Raw genomic sequence first — 20091 nt, 5'->3', positions numbered from 1 at the left:
GTATTGAATCTAGATGACATGCAAATTAAAGTTTCATGTAATAAATTCAATGTTTAAAATCCGTTATCCAGTTATGTTTTCTTAGCAATGTTACTATTCTTGTTGTTTGGTGGTTGTATACTCGGTATCTTCACAAAGGAAGGCATAACAATCATGGTGTCATATTTGATCCATTTCGTCGAACAGTACAAGAGCTGAGTGCTTACGTGTCACAGTGAGAAAATTTGTCATAAGTCCACTGTTATTTCATTTATAAGTTTTCATCTAGCATATTCCTTATCGTAGTATAATTTATTACAATTTTGTTAATGACGAATTTCGATAACACTTTATTGTTTTTTTTTATATATGTTACTGTAAAAGCCCGGACTGTGGTAAATCCTAAGATTTTCCGGTAAAACCTAAGATTTACCAACTCTCAATGGTAAAAGTCCGAACAAGCCAGAGTTTAAAAACTATGTTACGATATATAAAAAAATCCTCCTTCATAATTATGTTTATAACTATTTCACGGTGTAATTATATACTGTGACATTGTTATAAAGAAGGAGTTTTGGGCATAGCGACATGGGTAGGTTAGGTTAGAAGGCTAAGGTGGGAGCGAGCGAAGCGAAGCTCCCACCTTAGCCTTCGTGGTTATTTTTTTTTAACCACCCAGAAGGAGGAGCCCCGCGAAGCGGGGCTCCGGCGACATCTCGATATCATCAAGTGAATATAGGTAAAAGTTCGAAATAAAATAATTATTCGGACTTTTACCATTGCCAGTTGGTAAATCTTAGGTTATACCGGAAAATCTTAGGATTTACCACCGTTCGGGCTTTTACAGTAACATATATACACCACACTTCTTGTTTGAATAAATAATGTTTTAGTGTGATAAAAACAAATTTGAATTTTATTCATTGACAAATTAATCCAAATACTTTAATTCATTAGTAAATTATAAGCATCCTGACAATGCTTACTTTACGTTTCATCGGACTTTTACCGACAATTTGTTTATTAGATTAAGTAGTAAGTAGTATATGCACTATCTCACCTAAACATATGTATCTACTTATCAATGGTGTAATTAGCAACATAATACAATTTAAAATCTTAACAGTTTACAAGTTTACATTCAACTAGAAAAGTATCGAAGACACCACGCCATCTATCAACCGAGTCTAAAATTAAAACCTGTTTTACCGCCGATTTAAAAATAAATTTTGGCCAGTGTTTCTTCACGCAGTGACAGTGTGCGACGATGCTACTGAGGAAAATCATTATTAAATATTATTTTCAAACAAAAAAGGACTGGTCATAAATGTACGCAAAGTGAGTGAAGTAACCCGTTTGAGTGATATTATATAGTGCTGTGCGCCACTGTGGAACGGTCGTGAGAATGGTGAAAAAAAGTTTCGATATTGACAATGCGGCGTGTTTCAAAGAAAATGTTGATATTGAAGAAGCGATTGATGAAGCGGGTAAGTTGTGAATAAAAGTGAACAACGTGAAGAATTATATCGGTTATTTTGATAGCGAAATCATTCAAAATCAAAAAGTTTTTTAAAAATAAACCGCACGGTATGTCAACTTCATAAAAAATAAATGCAACATAAAAAATAATATGTAACATGTTGTAATGTAAATTAAGTTATTATTGAACTAAATAATGAACACTTAAAAAATAAAATGCGAATAAAATAAACAGTTAAGTAAATAAACGAAATAAAAAGTGTTTTAAATTAAAGTGAAACGGAAACGTATATTTTTAAATACAAATGATTTTAAAAACATTACGTGCATTCGTATAATGTTCAAGTTATTAATAATAAAAAAGGAACACAAAAAAAACACAGCAGAAATAACCTTTTTGAATTTTATGATAATGTGGTAACAAAACTCGAAAACAAGAAAAAAATCTTTTATTTTGCGTAAAGTTGTCAGAGCACGTGTAACCGGTATTTATAATCTAGACTTTCCAATGTGTATTAGAAATGTGTTACTATTGAACCATGAAAGATATCGTGAGGAAACGAAACACCTGGGAATTTTGCAGTTCTTGAAGGTATGTCTACTATTTTATAAATACTTTTGTTGTATTTATGTGTTTAAAATTCTTTAGTAATTGTAAGCGTATTAGTTTTTTCTTGTGTCTGCCCTCGACTTTGTTCACTAGTAATGATATCGCCGGGTAGAAGCATCTTGCGCGGTTAAATTATTGTCTATCTATCAACCAATCAATGTGATATATCATACTTTCTGTTATTAAGTGACTGACTGATTGACAACGCACAGCCGATACTAGGTACTAAGCGCAGAAAGTTGAAATTTGATTTGAAGATTCCTTAGGAAGTGTAGATTAGTACTAAGAGGATTTTCGGCAGAGCCTCGGTCGGAAAGATAGTTTGTTGTATTTCATTTCATCAAGTTAATTTCTCCGTTTTTGCTCATGTTACGATTTATATCTAGAAACTTACGAACATTTGCATGTAAATACACAGGACACGTGTTTTTACTAAAGTCATTCACATTTTAATTTAAAGATAACTGCCATGTTAATTTATTCTTGTATCATGTCAGACGTACAAACATACATATTTATAAACACTCTGATCTTTACAAACATTGTAATAGATGATTTTTACTTATTATACGTTTACAGGAGATTCTTGCGGTATGCCCGCCTTTTTTTACACAGTTCTAACACTTATATGTATAACAAGCTGACCCGCACAACTTCGCTTGCGTAACATAAGAGAGAATGGGTCATAATTTTCCCCGTTTTTGTTATTCCTCGATAAATTGGCTATCTAACATTGAAATATTTTTTGAAATCGGATCAGTAGTTCCTGAGATTAGCGCATTCAGACAAACAAACAAACTCTTCAGCTTTATAATATTAATATAGATATGTGTCTTAGGATATTCTCAAGAGCAGGACAGAATTAGTATTTCATGCAACATTGCATATATTTGGGTAAACCATAAACAATAATATTTTTCTATCTATTACTGTCTCACTGCTGAAACTGGGTCTCTTTTTTATTTTCTGGACGAATTAAAAGAGGGGTTAGGCCTTGACAAACACGCTGGTCTCGTGCGAGTTCGGGACTTCTTGCAATAAGAAATGCATTAAACATTGAAATAATTTTTAGTTAGTTCTGTGGTGAATCGGCGAAATAAGTAGTAGTTTCGTTAATAACTATTTATTCTAATAACTCGTAAAACATGTATGTATCAAATTAATTAAGTATTGCAATGAAACGTACAAAATGCCGCGGAACTTAGTAATTAAATACTATCGGGTTACTACATTGTTGGTAACATAACACCTAAGAATTCCTTGACAAAACAACTTGATACATGAATGTCAGAAATCTTACTGACCACCCTATTAGTAATAGTGTTACAAATTTGGAATTTTACGAGGATGTATTGATGTATGTGCTTGTCCAAACAAGAACTATTAAATGGATATTGTTGAAATTTGGCTCAAATATAGTTAACTAGCTGACCCGGGAATGGGTCAAGATTTTCCCTGTTTTTGTTACATTTTTTATTGCTACTCTGCTCCTATTGGTCGTAGCGTGATGATAGCCTTCCTCGATAAATGGGCTATCTAACACTGAAACAATTTTTCAAATCGGGCCAGTAGTTCCTAAGATTAGCGCGTTCAAACAAACAAACATTCAAACTCTTCAGCTTTATAATATTAGTATAGATTTATAAAATTAGTATAGATAATTGGAATGAACGCGCCATATAAGCCAAAGAATATACCTATGCCAACAAAGTCCCGAGCCGAAACTAGTTATTTTAAATAATGATAGTAGTATGGTATAATATGTTACTAGGCAATTATTACTAAACTCGTAAACTACATAATTAAACATTTTTGGGTAAATGATAATGATAGTGATGCAAAAGGTACGGGTTCTTCAATTAAGTAAACGACGTGTGATGATTAGCGAAAGTCATTATTAGTGGACTACTGCCTCATATAATTTTAAAATTTTAATAGATTTTTAAGAGATTTTTTATTAAGAAAATAAAACTACGAAGAAACGTTGTACAAAGTAAATCAAACTAAAGGGGATAATTAAAACAACAGATTATGTTGTTCAAACCATGTGAGCAAATATGTGATTTTTAAAAAGTTTTTCTTGTTAAAATGTCTGTAAATGTATTACAACAAATTTTGAATTATCTACAAATCATAATAAAATAAAAAAAACCCTTCATTAAGTATTAAGAATCATACAGCATTTACACGATAACTATTCCAAGTAGTCAAATTACAATTTGTACAATAAACAAAGTCTACTGCCGGCTGTCAGCAATGCGAATTCATTTTGACGATTAAGCACAACTGCTTCGCGTATTGTTCCTAACATCGTTTTTAAATGACACTCATGACTTATTCCTCATAAATAAATAAAATATAAATAACTAGCTGACCCGCGCAACTTCGCTTGCGTCACATAAGAGAGAATGGGTCAGAATTTTCCATGTTTTTGTAACACTTCTTACTGTTACTTACTCTGCTCCTATTGGTCGTAGCGTGATGATATAAAATATGCTTTCTTTTTCACGAAAAATATTCTCAAAATTATTTATATCTCTTAGTATAACGAAGTCGCGCTAAGACATATCCGCCATTAAAACAGTTGCCATGGCAACGGAATTTTGTTAATTCAATGTCATTATAATATTGATTTTTCGCGACTTCGTTGAATTTTCTGAATTTTCCCGGAAAATGCGTCATTTTCCCGGAGTAAAAAGTAGCCTATGTCCTATCTCGGGTATCTAAATATCTCCATACCAAATTTCATGCAAATTGGTTCAGTAGTTTAGACGTGATTGAGTAGCAGACAGACAGACAGACAGACAGACAGACAGACAGACAGAGTTACTTTCGCATTTATAATATTAGTATGGATTTAACCCAGTAACGTCCCACATGTCCTCCCGTAATGAGAATATATGCAATAATGAAATACGACTAATTATATCAGTCTAAACTGACAGAACACGAACCTTAGTAAACAGTGATGAACAATAAATAAAATCTATTGCGACATACCTACATACTGCGAAAATACAAGAAAAAAATACTTGATTACCAATCTCTGAAGACATTCAAACAACATTACTGAACAAATCATTTTATCAATTGATAAGCTTGCTCGTCTCATAAGTGCAGTGACCTGTTAACGAGACATAAATAGTGCAACATGGTTTATACATATACGTCGCAGACGCATCAAGGGCCATCTTTAATGATCCTACTAGCATATTTTCAATTTACACTGTGAAATGTACACGCCACTTGGCACGATCCATACAAACTTCCTTTGCTCCATTCATATTATTGAGTTTAACTGCAAGTTTGGCGCAGTGGTTAAAGTGGTCACCTCGCCGCAATAATCGAAGCGCCGCGTGTGGCGGGTTAGAATCCCACCCGGGACAAATATCTGTGTGATGACCACGAGTTTCTGTTCTGAGCCTGGTTGTTAATTTGTCTATATAAGTATGTATTTAGAAGTATATAAGTATGTTTAACAATTATTTGGTTACCATAGTACAAGCTCTGCTTAGTTTGGAATCAAATGACCGTGTGTGAGTTGTGCAATGATATTTATTGATTTATTATTAGTTATGATGATTACGTGCACTTTTAAAGCTGTTAATTTGTTTCAATGATCCTTTAGTGCAGTAACATTTGTTGCAGACCATAATAAATAGTAAACGTCCCTCATTTAACATAATTCATGACTTTAGTATATGTATGTTGTCACGTTATACTCATCCATATATTATTAACAAACAAACAGTACTTATTCCATTCATTTACCAAGATGGTTTAAAGACTTAAGAGTCCTTTAAATTTACTCAAGCATGTGATTATATTTATTCTGACTGTCTTTCTTATGAAGGTCGTGTTACCTCAGGAGAATTTAAGCCACTATGCTGAACAATGGTTTCTCCCTTAGATTATAGTGATTAACACGTCAGGCCAAAGCAGCAATGTACGGAATTGAAAAGTGGCCACCAATTTGATGTTCGCTAGTTGTCAACTTAGATTAGGACTTAGTTATACAGTGTTTTGTCTTTCTTACACGTCATATACAAATTCAAAATTGGTTTAATGTGACTGAACTCCGTTTAACTAATCAGAGCTTAGACGACGTTGACATTTGACTGAAATTTGTTAAAAACCATATTAATATTTTAAAAGTAAAAGTGACTGTATGCAAATCGATTATACAACACCTATCTCAATTTCTAATCAAGGATATAATTTTCAATCGACACCTCACTTAATGATCATTAACACAAAGATGTACAATCAAATTACTATAAATGACAGTTGTTTATAATCATATCTTTACTAGACTAATGAAACCGTTACACATTGTAGTGTAACCTTGCCGTCTGACGTTTGTCGGTCAGTATGATACACATTATGTAAGACACGTGCTTCCCAAATGATCGCAATGTTTGTGAAAATAAATCTTCCGGGAAGTTAAAAATAAATGTGTGAGTAGGTGATGCAAAATGTACGCGGTAGACGATTGTAAGTTGTTAAATTGCTAGACTTATGATGCATTTTTTATTGAATAATTTTTCATTTTGAGTTTATCTTATGCCTAATCTCTTAACAACCAAAAATTCAAATACCTATGTTTTAATTGTCTAACGTATGCGTTCTATATTCGAAATATGTATTTCAAAATTTATGCAATAAACTCATAAGTTGTATAATAATAATAAAAAAATAAAATTATATAGGTATTATTCTGAAACGATATATTTTGAGATTTGGCTTTGACGAAACTCTCGCGTTGCCGAATCTTATAAATGCACTACATTAATTTAACAAAAACCAAAATAAATTCATGAATGCTGGTTTCAGTAAACAATGACCTTTCTCAATAAAACGATACGACGCATGATCACAATATTTAACAGGTATAACAAAAATCTTATAATAAATAAATACGTATTCTATAAAAAAAAATTATCTCTTACTCTAACATGTACCTTACGAGAACTGCAACGTATTTATTCCTTTTCCAATATCGTAAAGAAAAATTGGCTAAAAGCCAGAAATTGGTTGAAATGCGTATTTGAATTTCACATATTTTATGTTCACGTGAAATGTTTGTCGTAGGTTAGTAGCGACTCATTAGCAAATTGGATTAGGGTCAACCAATATTGATTGAATCTTAAGTAATTAATAATATAAAATTTTAATGAGTATAATGCAACTTCCTTTTATCTCTGTTTCACTCGTAGGGAATACCTTGGGCATTAAGTCCGCCTTTATGCTGTGTATATGAAGCTCAGAGATAAAGACCGGAGTGCAAACATTATACGCTGATTTTAATAAATCATCTAAAATCCTGAAATAAGGGGTGCGCCCAAGTAAATCCACGCATGTTGGCTAGTATGCAATACAACTGCAATTCTTAGCTATCTTGACAGAATATTGCTAACTAAATTTCTCTCTATAATATATATTTATTATTATGCCCACTAATCGTCACGACCATTAGTGCCTTAATAATTAAAAATGCGGTAAAACCTTTAATTAGTTTCAAAGTGACAATGCACTTTTTAATTGCCGTCTTTCCGATAGCGGTGGCAAATATTTTATCGTTTATTAAATAGAAACACATTGATATAAATATCATCTGAATTAAATTAAAAACAATAATATCATATTTCTGTTGTTTATGTTGTTTCATGGGATTTCCCAAAATTGCAGAAATTTGATACCAAGGCGACAAAACTGACATTATTGCACTCTTCGATATTTGTTTTTGATGGCATTGCTTGTGTGAAAATATTTCATTATCCAACTATTATCTATTATCAATAGTTACTAGTAGGTACATTGCTCACTTATCCATTTTTTATGGAATCATAATTTGCATAAATTGGGCTCCTAAATATTTTCTAGGATCAATTCGCGATAGAGCGTATATTTCATTTTGAAATAATTTTAGTATATATATTTTTATTAGTGAATGGTTTCCCAAAGTTCAGCCTGATAAATGTAGTTTTGCAAACAAACAAACTTACTTTTTAATAATATCTGTGAAGATGTTAATTACATTTAGGTATTAACCTATGATCCGCATTTTTATTTTATTGCTAATAGTCACATGACTGTTAATTACTGTGTTGTTATATTGATATGATGCAATAAAAGTACCTAAAGTAATAAAAATAAGTAAGTATTAAGTATAGTTTATTCCGAGCGCAAAATGATTAATATAATATGTTTGTAAATAATTTCTAAACATTACCGAACATAATAGTAACTAAAACAATATTTTAAGCATAAGGTACCCATTGTGGATTCGATTCCCTCGAACATTTTTGTTCTATACCAATAATAAAGATATTGTGTTATAGCCCAGGTTACAGGGTTGTGGAAGGCTCAATCTAAAACACTGGTATTCAGCTGCATCTGGTGAGACTGGAAGTCGACTGCAGAATTGTCAGAAGAGAGCTGATTTTTTATACTTATAACTAGCGGACCCGACAGACGTTGTCCTGTCTACACGTTACTAATAAATTAAAAATTAATAAGAAAAACATTGTCCAGCGGACAAAATTGTGAATCTAAACCATTCTCAGATCCTCTTGAACACACACAAGAAATTTCATCAAAATCGGTCCAGTCGTTTAAGAGAAGTTCAGTGACACACTTACAGAAGAATTATATATATAAAGATAGCAAAGTAGTCAGAATACTGTTATCCCTATTTTATGTCCATTGTTTGAATGTTTCTAAAATTCGCTAAAACAAAGAGCCTTAGTAAGTATTCTCAGGAATGAAGTAAGAAGAGTACTCTCTTTTTACTTAATTCCTGAGAAACTAAATACCCTTCTAAGGTTCCTGAGAAACTAACTACCTTAGAAGGGTTTTTTTTGGAAGGTTTTTTTATATTTCTGACGGAACCCTAACCATAATTTTGATCTACAACCATAAAAATCTTCGAAATTAATTGCAATAAAACATGCCTTAACTTCATCGTAAACGTTTAATAGCAATTTCATTAAGTATTCTTCGTTTAATCGTAACACTACAGATTAATAATGATTGGAAAGCAGTCTATATTTCTGATTATTCAACAATTTTTACAAATTTAATAGAAAAAATAATTATGGCGAAGTTTTGGGTAACATTTGCATCACGTAAGTAGAAGACTTTTTGAAAAAAAATCTTATTCGGACTGATTATATTCTTTTTGGGTAAATCGTAATCTTTGGGCAGAAAAGGGTTTAACACGGACATTCTGTAGATGCATATACAGAATAATAGGTAATAATATTTTTATATGCCTCTGTGGCGCAGTAGGCAGTGTATCTGTTTGCTGATCATGAGGTCTCGGGTTCGATCCACGTATTTTTGGTAATTTCTGAATTTAGTAAGGTCCCCGGTGTATGGCAATAGACTTGCAATTACACGGGACCAATATTGTTAATGGCGTAACAAACTTGTATTTCATACACCTTGGCGTGATAATAATATTATGTGTGTATTCAAAATATACCTATAAATCAAACATAATTGTACCGATTTTCATATTTCAGATGTCACTATATTAGCTGTAATTTACATAGTACAAGCACACAATGCAACACGAAATGCCACACAAAATGAGACAGAATCAATGGACACTCAGATTTCTAAATACATTGCTAAAAGAGTTCATAAGATAAGACCTATGCATTTGACACACCGTTCGTGGTTTCACCAATCTTTGAGGCAAGCGTAAGTAAATGGAAAAATTAAATAAATCTATTCATTGTCTCTGTGGCGCAATTGGTATTGTATCTGCTGATCGTGAGGTATTGGGTTAATTTCCCGAATAAGGCGAAGTACTTAGGGTATTTTAAATTTGTATTTGAATATTTCTTAATAGTTACCCGGTGTTTGGTAACGTGCCCGGCAAATAGCATTAGACTCGCTCCCTCTAAAATCAGATTAACATCGTAAATGGCAGTAGGTGTACTATACTCCCTGGCGCAGTTGTTTAGGCTGCCACGCGACTACCATTGCGGTAAGAGGTCGTGTCGGGTTCGATTCCTAAACGGAAAAATTATTTGTGCGATCCTCAAATAGTTGTTCCGGGTCTGGTTGTAATTTGTGTCCGTTGTGTGTATGTTTGTTAAAGTCCCCGCGACACAAGAGCAAACTTCGTGCGGGAGTTGTCTAAAAAAAATCACTTTTGGGTACAACAGGCTTAATATTAATTATGTAGGATATTTTTTTATATTTCAGGTCAGACTTGAACGAGACTGATCTTTCATGTAACTGTTCTCAAGTATACGATCCTGTGTGCGCTTCTAACAATCATTCTTATAGCAACTTATGTCACATGGAGTGCGATGCAAGATACTTTAAAGCGGAAATAGTGGTGGAGTACGAAGGCCTCTGCTTACCTTTTTGAAGTAGCTATATAATTGGGTTAAGGTTTTCTTGTTCTTTCGATGTATTTAGAAGATATTATGTTAATAAAAGGTTTTTAATTATGTTGTTTTTATTTGTACCTTCACTACCGTCACCACCAAGTCCTACGACAACGTTCCCCTTTTAATTTTCACAAATCAGCCTAGTCTTTCTTTTAAATATGTTGGAGTCGGCTTACAGTCTTACCAGATGCAGCTGAATACCACTGATTTAAATGGAGTGACTGCCTGTCGGACCTCCACAATCCAGTTACCTGGGTTGTAACATGATACCCTTCGGTAAGACTGGATTCGTGCAAATGAATATGCGTGTTCGTATGATGAACATGCAAAAGTTATGAATATGGGCGTATTTCCATAATAATATAAGGTTTTTGAGGGACATTTAGCGGTAGTTTATCTATTCAATAGCGTTAAAACTCACATAAAAAATGCTATTGAACAGAAAAACTACCGCTAAATGTACTCGGAAAACGGGGGTTAATGAAGCAGATTAAAGATATTTATAAAAAAAAATCTGTTAATTTCTATATTTTTTTTCAAATATCTAATGTCTTCCAGGTCATGCTCGATACAACCTGGTCCTGCTGGTCACATGTTGCGTCATCAATATCGGCGCGGTGATGGACATGTTGGGGTACAGCTTGGTGGTCCCCGCAGCCAGCTGTGACCTCAACCTGACCTTAGAACAGAGTGGGATCCTGACTTCTATTAGTTTTGCAGGTATGGTTTTTGAGTGACTTTCCTTTTTTTTTATTGCAATTTTTTTATTTGCTTAATTCAGTTTTAAATAGATTTCGTAATATTGTGGGTCATTAACGCTGGTAGTTATAAGGACCCATAATGTCACTAGTTGCGCTATATGTTTTTGGTGCTCAAATTCAGAATTATTTTCTTGATTCATTAGCTTAATTTGGAAGATTACTTTTAGAAACTCACATCTCGTTATAATCCCAATTACAAGAAATCAACCTTGTTTTGAATTTGAATTCAAAACTGAATTGAAATCAAACAAAACATTCTTCATCTTCATCACTGAATAGTCTAACTTCAAAACTAAAGGTCTGTATTTTCTAAAACCCCCTCTTTTCCCAGGGTTCCTATTCGCATTACCATGGGGCTACGTAGCAGACACGACGGGGAGAAGACGAGCGATCCTCGTGTCAGCCGCCGTCGGCTTCGTGCTCTCAGCCATCACCAGCTTCTCCACCAACTTCTACATGATGCTGATCCTCAAGTTCATTGCTAGTAGTTTGTAAGTATTTTTGTTTATTGTTTCATTCATATTAATATTATAGTACTTCAAAAGACATGCTTTTTGATGAGTTCCTCTTTCAAGAAAAAAACTGGAGAATGGTTCAAGATATACAATATTAAATTCTCCATAGACAAACAACATAGGAAGACCAGACCGAAAAGAAAGGAGAACTTTGCCTTCCAATAGGTAAATAAAAATGTGTAAATGATGGTTGTTGACGAGAAAGTTAATTACAGCGAATGCAATTTGGTAAGTTAGTCTTAAAAATGGGCTCTTTTTGTTATTCTGTAAAGGTAATTATAATCAAGTTATTATATTTTCGAAACTGATACTATGCTATTTTAGTTCCACAGCATCAATGACGTTGACAATCACATACCTGGGAGAGTGCACGTGCAAGAGACACAGGAGCAGATACCTCTTCATTCAGAACGTATCCTGCCTTGGAGCCGATTTTGTATGTTTTGGTAAGTAGTAGAATAAAGTTCAATCCGCATCAAACATTTTGGACAAGAGAATCACTTATTACGTTATTAAAAATCTAGTTATTATTATTTATTCTATGGTAATTTTTTCAAGCCGCCTAGAGAGATTTGGCATAGCTTGATGGCTGTCATATTATTCGACCACAGCCAGAAACGATTTTTAGAGTATCCTAAGCACAGACACTTGGTTTCGCAACAAAATTTATAAGTGACTGGTTAAAACGTTGGAAGATGGAAAGCTGGCTTATGATATTATAATCTACTGAAATGCATTTTCCTGTTTACCTAGTAAAGTATACTTGACAACAAGAAACTAATAAACTTTAATAGATCTATGTTTATAAACTTTCCCTTATCATAGTAATACTTCATACTTCAGTCATGCTCTTCTCATGATAAGCAAAGTTCTTGGTGGGATTCCCAGCTAATATCAATATAATGTGACTGATTAATTACTAAACTTAATTGATAAGAGAGTTGAGTTAGAAGCTGATTTCATTGAACCTTCGAGTTCTGCCCTGAAAAAAATTGCCATGTTTAGAATTAAGTCCCGCAATTGGCCAGCGTTGTGGACTCAAGGCCTAACCTCTCCCTCATTACAGGAGAATGGAGACACTAACCCACTACCTAGGGGGACAGTAAAGGATTTTTTTATTCGATATCTAAGGGCTATTAAAAACTCAATAAATCAAAACAAAATCATTTATTCATTTAGGTCCAATATTGACACTTATGATAAAAGCAGCGATCTTAATAAAAATAGTATTGATTTTAACCGATTAAAATTGTTATTGGGGCTTCCTTAAAAGAGAAAGGAAAGTAAGAACATAGTTAACTTTACTGATAAAAAAGAAGTTTATTCTTAGTATATCATAAAATAATTCTTCCATTTTAAAATAATATTAAGTTGAATGTATCTCATCAATCACCATTGATGAGCTATGAGCCTCCAAGCTATCACAAAATTTACCAACTCAATTGCAATTGTCAATCCAATGTCAATTACACGGTCATTGATTGATAACTCCAGGCTATCAATAACATAATGATGAAACAATATTGATCGTCTCGATTGACAAACCTTACAATGACTTTGCATTTTTTCTTGAAGTAAGATAAACTCTTATTAGTATCGGTCAGGGATGAGGTTATCTTTTAGTCGTAATATTTATATTGTAGAACTATTTGCAAGGTTTTAATGTATTTATATAATAATGCTATGTCATGCAGTATTGCGTAAAATATAATAATAATGAAACTTTTAAACTTCCTTGTTTCATTACTTTACAACAGTAAAGAATTTGGAAAAAAATACGTAAGCATGCCAAATTCCAGGTTGAAGATTCAGCAGAAAAATTGCACAAATGGTACTAAATTGATGCATTTGTCTTTACGAGATATAACGGGTATTAAGGTGTCTTTAGTTTCTGCTACGTTGCACCAGTCGTGGTTATAATCAGTCGCTGAATTTCAGATTTTAAGTAGTCTTAATGAATTCTGCAACGCTTCTAAGATATCACTCTCTTCTCTGAGCATTGAATACAGAAGTTAAACTAATAAACCTTTTGCCTTTCTTTCACAGTTATGGCCTACCTCTTCCTCCCTCTGGAATTCGCCATCCCGGTCCCTCTCCTCACCACCTACAAGTCGTGGAGGCTCTTCACTCTCGTCATGACCCTCCCTCTTGGCATCGGCGCCTTAATGATGATGTACCTCCATGAGAGTCCCAAGTTCTTGGCCAATAAGGGTGACACGGAGGAAGCTATGGAGGTGCTTAGACTGACTTATAAGGCTAATAATGGGAAGAATGCTGGAGAATATCCCGTAAGTATAATGATTTTAATGTAAAATTAAAGTATATAAGTATTTATTTAAAATACTACTTAACAACGCCTTGATTCGAAGTTACAAGTTTCTAAATTCCAATTTGGTCCTAAGGTTTAACTATTATTTGAAGCAGAAATACTAAGTACTTCTTCTTTTCTTGTCCTTGTCCCTATACTTGTTGACATATAAAAGTTGATGCACGTTAAAATGTTAAAGTATTAAAATCTCGCTTTGTTTCCATAAGGGTAAGTTACCAGAAAACGATATAAAAAAGTTCAAGTCATAAAATTCCCATTAAGGGACGCAAATACGATCCCAGTAGAAGAAACATTCAATTTTTTTTTACGTTTTTAGTGAACTTGTTTTTTAGATTTTTAGTGTCTTTATTACAAATTAGACTCATTCTTACCATTGCTTCTATTAAAACTATGGTCGCAGTGCTTTGTAAGAACATCTGTTACAAAACAAACCACGTTGCCAATTGTCCCCGTCTCCCTAGTAACAAGCGCACGTGTTACCAACTGCATGTGTACAAACAATTAGACTCAAGCTTTGAGGAGTCGACGTCTCAATAGTCTGTTATTAAGACAATTGACCCGTTTGTTCAAACAAGACGGTCCCATAACAATAATGTAGGTCAATTCGGAGTTATTGAAGAAGATCACGAATATACAGTCTTTATGATTATGAGATTAGATAAATATCGGTCTAGTTAAAAATGTACACATATCTTCTTGTAAGTACATATTATTTTATTAGTGCAGGGGGGACCTATAGATGAAGAAAATCAACAACTACTTAGTTGTCAAAATAACATACAAAGTAGCAACTTTACTCTTGTGATCATAAAAGCTGCGCCCGCGTGTAATTTTTTGTTTAGAACAATATATTATATTTGGCACTCAATTTCCAACTTTTCAATGCATAATTTTTTTAAATTGTGTAGGTAGTTGGTGTGCCCTGAAAATGTAATAGACCGACTTTTCCATTTATAATGCGGATTAACGGTTTTCTACATGTTTATATTTATTAAGCGTATATGAAATTAATTGTAAAGTAGATCATAGAAGCAGACTAGCAGCAACTATAGGCTACTAAATTTACCATCCAAGCTAACTTCGCCGCGGAAACAACTATTATCTACATATTATATTTCAATTTCTACTTTTGTTTCATTTCCCCAGGTAAAGTCCCTCATGAAGACTGACAGAGAAGAAGCCACATCGTTCTGGGAGTCAGTGGTAAAACAAACAGTTCCTATCTTCAAGCCGCCTCTGTTGTGGAGGACGCTGCAGTTGTTCCTTCTCTTCTCTATTTGTTGTAGCACGTGAGTATTCTTGGTCCTTCTTTTTATTTATTTTTTTATGGTGGTTTACTTTTTGACTGGATTAAAAACTGTAAACAGAGGTCCAAGATTCGATTAGTGAGTCCTGCTAGAATCTGTTATTCAAACTACTTTTTGTAAAAAAAAATATTTGCAAAAGTAACGTAAGTAGCTTGTCTGTATTTAATATGTGACATATTTTCTGCTTTTAAAAGTATTTATTTGTGTTAATAGTTGCGTTTAATAATTGCATAAAAGAGTATTAAACAATGTTTTGTATTCATAATCATAAATCTCATTGTTGAATCAAGTCTATCTTTCAGATTCAAAATCATCGATTAAAGCAAAGTATTGTTTAAGTATCACTTACATTTACAATTTTAAATCACACTTTACTATGTTAAGTAGCTGCCAATGCCTTTTGTTTTACAATCAAAACCATTCAGAAGTCATACTTTTAAAGCCACAAAATATTTCAACACAGATGTTTCATAGGTACACATGCGTACGAACTGAATTGGGCTGAACGTACGTTTTAATTTTAAGAACATTTAAAACATCATGCCTGTGTCTTAAATTCACAATGTAGGGCCCTTGGTCATGAGGCTATACATGACTTTATAATCTTTGCTTACATTCTTATAGCGGTACTACAAAGACTTACAATAATTTATCGAAGTCTGAACATCTGTATCTATTGACTTTATGACAATACATCAAATACCACTTAGTTACAATAAATATTTATTTTGCTATTCAGTATATTGGCACAGAATTTACAATCAAAAGTACCTTTGTACTGTTTAGAAACAAACAATGCAAATTGATGTTACTAAGTAGGTATATAACTTAAATATACTTTGTTTGCATATTTAGTATTGCGAAATTGTATAATTAATTAATAAGTTTAGACTTTTTATTCAAAGGATAGACTGTTATAACATCACATTAACTGATTATCATTATAAGGTGGCTTGCAATATGAATATTTTCAAATACTAAGAACTACTACTTTCCAGCGAGTTCAAGACAGAATAATTTATCTGGTTTAATTTTTTTCCTACGTAACGCATAGGGTAAATTGTAATACAAATTATAAACATTACATTTATTAACTGGGTACATCTATGACAATATGATATTATTATGTATACATGCTCAATGCTCATGCTCACATTTTCTGCATTTCTATTAACTGCAGGATTATAAATGGAATAACTTGACTTTTTATTTACAATTACTTTAATTGGTCTTTAACCAATCAATCAGCTTGCACATCAAACCACTGGTATAAGCTATCTGCTATTCCACAAAAGCAATCGCAGTTACTCTTCAAATGAAACTCAGATAAAATTCCAACATTGACTAGTTACAGCAACAGGTTTCTCTTATCGCAAAGCAATATCATTATGCGAGATTTAAACGCTCGTATATCTTTATTAACGATATTAAATTGGCATTAAGATGATGATTTATCGTATTTTCTGCTGAATATTGGCTTCAGTTGAGGGGTGAGCAAACTTACGATGTTATTACGGTTTTAAAATTATGCGTCTAGCCTATGTCAGATAATTTAGCCGTATGGATATGAAGCCTATGATTTATTTTTGCTGATTAATTAAAATGAAGTACGATATTTAAGTAATATTAGTTTTATGAATTAGAAACACAACATAACCCTAGTTTGCCCAAAAGTGACAGCAGAGGTGTATGAAATAATCGCACGTTTGGTCTTTTCTAAATGCTTTTAATATTTTTAAACTTAACTCGAAGTTACTGATGTATTAAGAATATCGAATCATATTCAGTACCAGCCACAGAAGCAGTCATTAAATTCATTGATTGCATCTATAAATCATCTACATCAAAGCACCGGTTAAAATTCAATTATTAGTAACACTTTCCAAAATACTTATGAATTATGTTATCTTTAATTTCAGAAACAACGTATTCTTCATGTGGTTCCCCACGATGGTGAACTCCTTCTTCACGTCAGTCAACGAAGACACCAGTTTCTGTCAGAAGATTGTAGCTAATATTACACCAGTTAAACATGATGTAAGTAATGATGACCAGGATTTAATCCAAAAACCTAATTTATAGTCAGATGATGAAAAACAACAGCGTCGTTGAAAGGGCCTGCGAAATTGGTTGAACTCTGTAACGAAAGAAAAACTACAAAAGAGTCAGAATAGCTATAGATGGAAGAAGGGATAGATTTGCTTTTGCTCTGCAGTAGGACAGTATCGGCTCCTTAAAAAAAAACCATCCATTTTTAATATGTTAAACAGTTGTAACAGCCTCTGCTAGTAACCTTCGATTTCTCGTACGCTTTCCAAATGTGCTTTTTGACTTGGTCAGTGGCCAGATACAAGAAATAAATATGTTTTAATCTGCAAAAATCCTTACATATACATTATACAAACATATTTTAACCTAAGCTTTTCCTCCCCAGGACGTCTGCACAGAAAACAGTTCAATGAACACAATTTACTCCGGGATGATCTTCACTTTATTCTTCACCGTCCTCAACATTGGGGTCATTGCCTTCGCCAACTGGCGCAGAACACTGACCATCGGGTCCTTCCTCATCTCCGGCATCAGCTGTATCGTGGTGGACTGGGTCTATGACTCCATTGGGAGTATGGTGCTGTTCATCATGATTCAATTCACTGGTCTCTGCTTTGGCAGTGTTGAAGCTTATTATGTGGATATCTTTCCTACTTCATACAGGTATGTATTTTATACAGTTATTTTTTTAACTGTTTACTTCTTGATACCAGAACCTATGTATAAGAAAAGATCTTTTTCAGATATTTATTAAAAAACTTTGTAATTTCTAATCAAGTCGAAATAAGATTAGTGGCGTTTGAGACTGAGAAATTATACACTGGTATTTAAAAATCTGATATATCAGAGGCAGAGTAAAACTGATATAAAAATTAGAACATAATTGAAGATGTCTATTTCTTTCAAAACTTTTACAACGCGATGCCTCGTTGCACTACTCAGAGTAAGAATTTTTCTTTAGTTGTAAACACCACGCAGAGCCAAATGTAAGCTAGTTTTAAGTCCCGGATATCTCAAATATTTTCTATCGCTATTACAGGGGTCTTGCGACTAGTCTTGGTATGATGTTAGCAAGACTATCATGTCTGGGAGGCGTGAGTCTGGTCGGTGCGAACATCATCGACAACTGTCGACTCACCTTCTATTGTTGGGCTGTGTTTGTCTTCAGTAAGTATTCTCTAGTTATCTTTGACATTGCAAGCTTTTGTGATAACAATTACGCTATTTTAAAAGGAAGTTATATTGCTATAATATTTTTATCACCGTTATCTGGCTATTTGGAGGTATTTTTATTTATCAAAGCTACTACACCGTTTAATATACGACACCGGTTAAAATAAACCTTGATTAAATTGATATTTAAATATTTATTTGGAAGATTGACACTCATTCGTATTAATATCTATTCTGTTAGGGCTAGTTATTACTTCAAAAAGTCAAACCTCTGACTTGAAAAGTATTTTTTCAGACTAGAAAAAATATTCTAGTCTGAAACTGGGTGCTTTAAATATTTTAAACCTTTTTTTTCCTTCCAGGTGGTATTGTTGCGGCAGTATTTCTACCAGGAGACACAACAAAAAAAGAAAAGTCTGCAGAAGAATCATAGGAATATACAATAGGAATATATAATAACAAATTATAGTTAATATTTATATTTTATAAGAATTATAATAGATTTTTTACATGGATTTGATTGTTTTACTCGTGATTGTCCCTCTATTAATAACATTTATGAATAAGTAAAACCCTTTTTTAGCAAGTCTCAAAGAATCAAAGTCGATCCTAAATTACAAGAAAAATGGTCTTAAGCGTACTAAACTCAGTTATAAATACATTTAATTTATTAAAGATTTTTGTGCAATAAGAACCTTGTTCTATACATCGAAAATCACAGTTCAAACAAAAACAAGCAACCAACTTAAAACAAAAAAAAACTTAAATAAAATTCAAACAACTGCATTAAAATGTACTATAAAATGTACTACCTATCAATTCCTTCCCAATAATCCCATTAAAACAACACGCGATTGTAAAACACTCAGATAAGTTCTAAAACATTTTTAGTTTCTCTTTATTTCAACGAAATTCAAACATGCAAGCTCTAGGTGTTAAGTTCCTTTGACCGTTGGGTACCCTTTAAAGGCCATCAAATTTTAACAGCACTGCATACGTTCCAGTAGAGCGCTTATCTTAAAAACGTTATAGCCTGAACTCAGGTGTTGCGCCATTTTTGTATTTTAAAACAGAAACTGTTTTAAAAAGAAATGGCTGTAACAAAAAATGGTTGGACTGTTGTTTTAACTTTTTATGAATAGGAATAATAATATGGTAAAGGAATGTATTTTGTTTTTTTGCCATAGTCCCTAAAAATATGGCAAAGAACATTTTTACTACTATCCACTATCTGCAATCGAGTAGGTCCTGACATTTATTATAAAAAGCTTGATCAGCGGCCTGATTTTCTAATAACTGAACGTCAAACGCGCGCTTTGCCGAGTGAAAATAAAATTGTACAAAATCACGCTATTAATCCTAGAAATACATTTTGTTGATGCAACGAAAGTGTATCATAAATATGTTTACACAGAAATAGAATTACACTTGAACGATGACACTTAACCGATTAAATTATTTTAAGAAATTATTTCTGCTTA

General features: G+C 33.0%; 2 protein-coding genes across 2 annotated transcripts; both read left to right on the top strand.

Annotated features, from left to right (window-relative positions):
- The first annotated feature begins 1204 nt into the window (after positions 1–1204).
- Positions 1205–19125, top strand: LOC142977253 (putative transporter svop-1). The gene is made up of 10 exons (XM_076121028.1): positions 1205–1466; positions 11035–11196; positions 11569–11728; positions 12077–12198; positions 13799–14040; positions 15228–15370; positions 17308–17425; positions 17823–18100; positions 18477–18604; positions 18973–19125. The coding sequence occupies exons 1-10, from the start codon at positions 1385–1387 to the stop codon at positions 19041–19043; spliced, it is 1506 nt and encodes a 501-aa protein (XP_075977143.1). The 5' UTR covers positions 1205–1384; the 3' UTR covers positions 19044–19125.
- LOC142977320 (uncharacterized) lies at positions 9048–10530 on the top strand. Its single transcript, XM_076121150.1, has 3 exons — positions 9048–9195; positions 9595–9775; positions 10286–10530. The coding sequence occupies exons 1-3, from the start codon at positions 9165–9167 to the stop codon at positions 10452–10454; spliced, it is 381 nt and encodes a 126-aa protein (XP_075977265.1). The 5' UTR covers positions 9048–9164; the 3' UTR covers positions 10455–10530.
- Positions 19126–20091: the final 966 nt, after the last annotated feature.

Source organism: Anticarsia gemmatalis, chromosome 12, assembly GCF_050436995.1.
Source record: "Anticarsia gemmatalis isolate Benzon Research Colony breed Stoneville strain chromosome 12, ilAntGemm2 primary, whole genome shotgun sequence".
Classification (NCBI taxonomy): domain Eukaryota; kingdom Metazoa; phylum Arthropoda; class Insecta; order Lepidoptera; family Erebidae; genus Anticarsia; species Anticarsia gemmatalis.
Note: the sequence above shows the minus strand (reverse complement) of the source record. Positions and strands in the feature narration are given on the sequence as shown.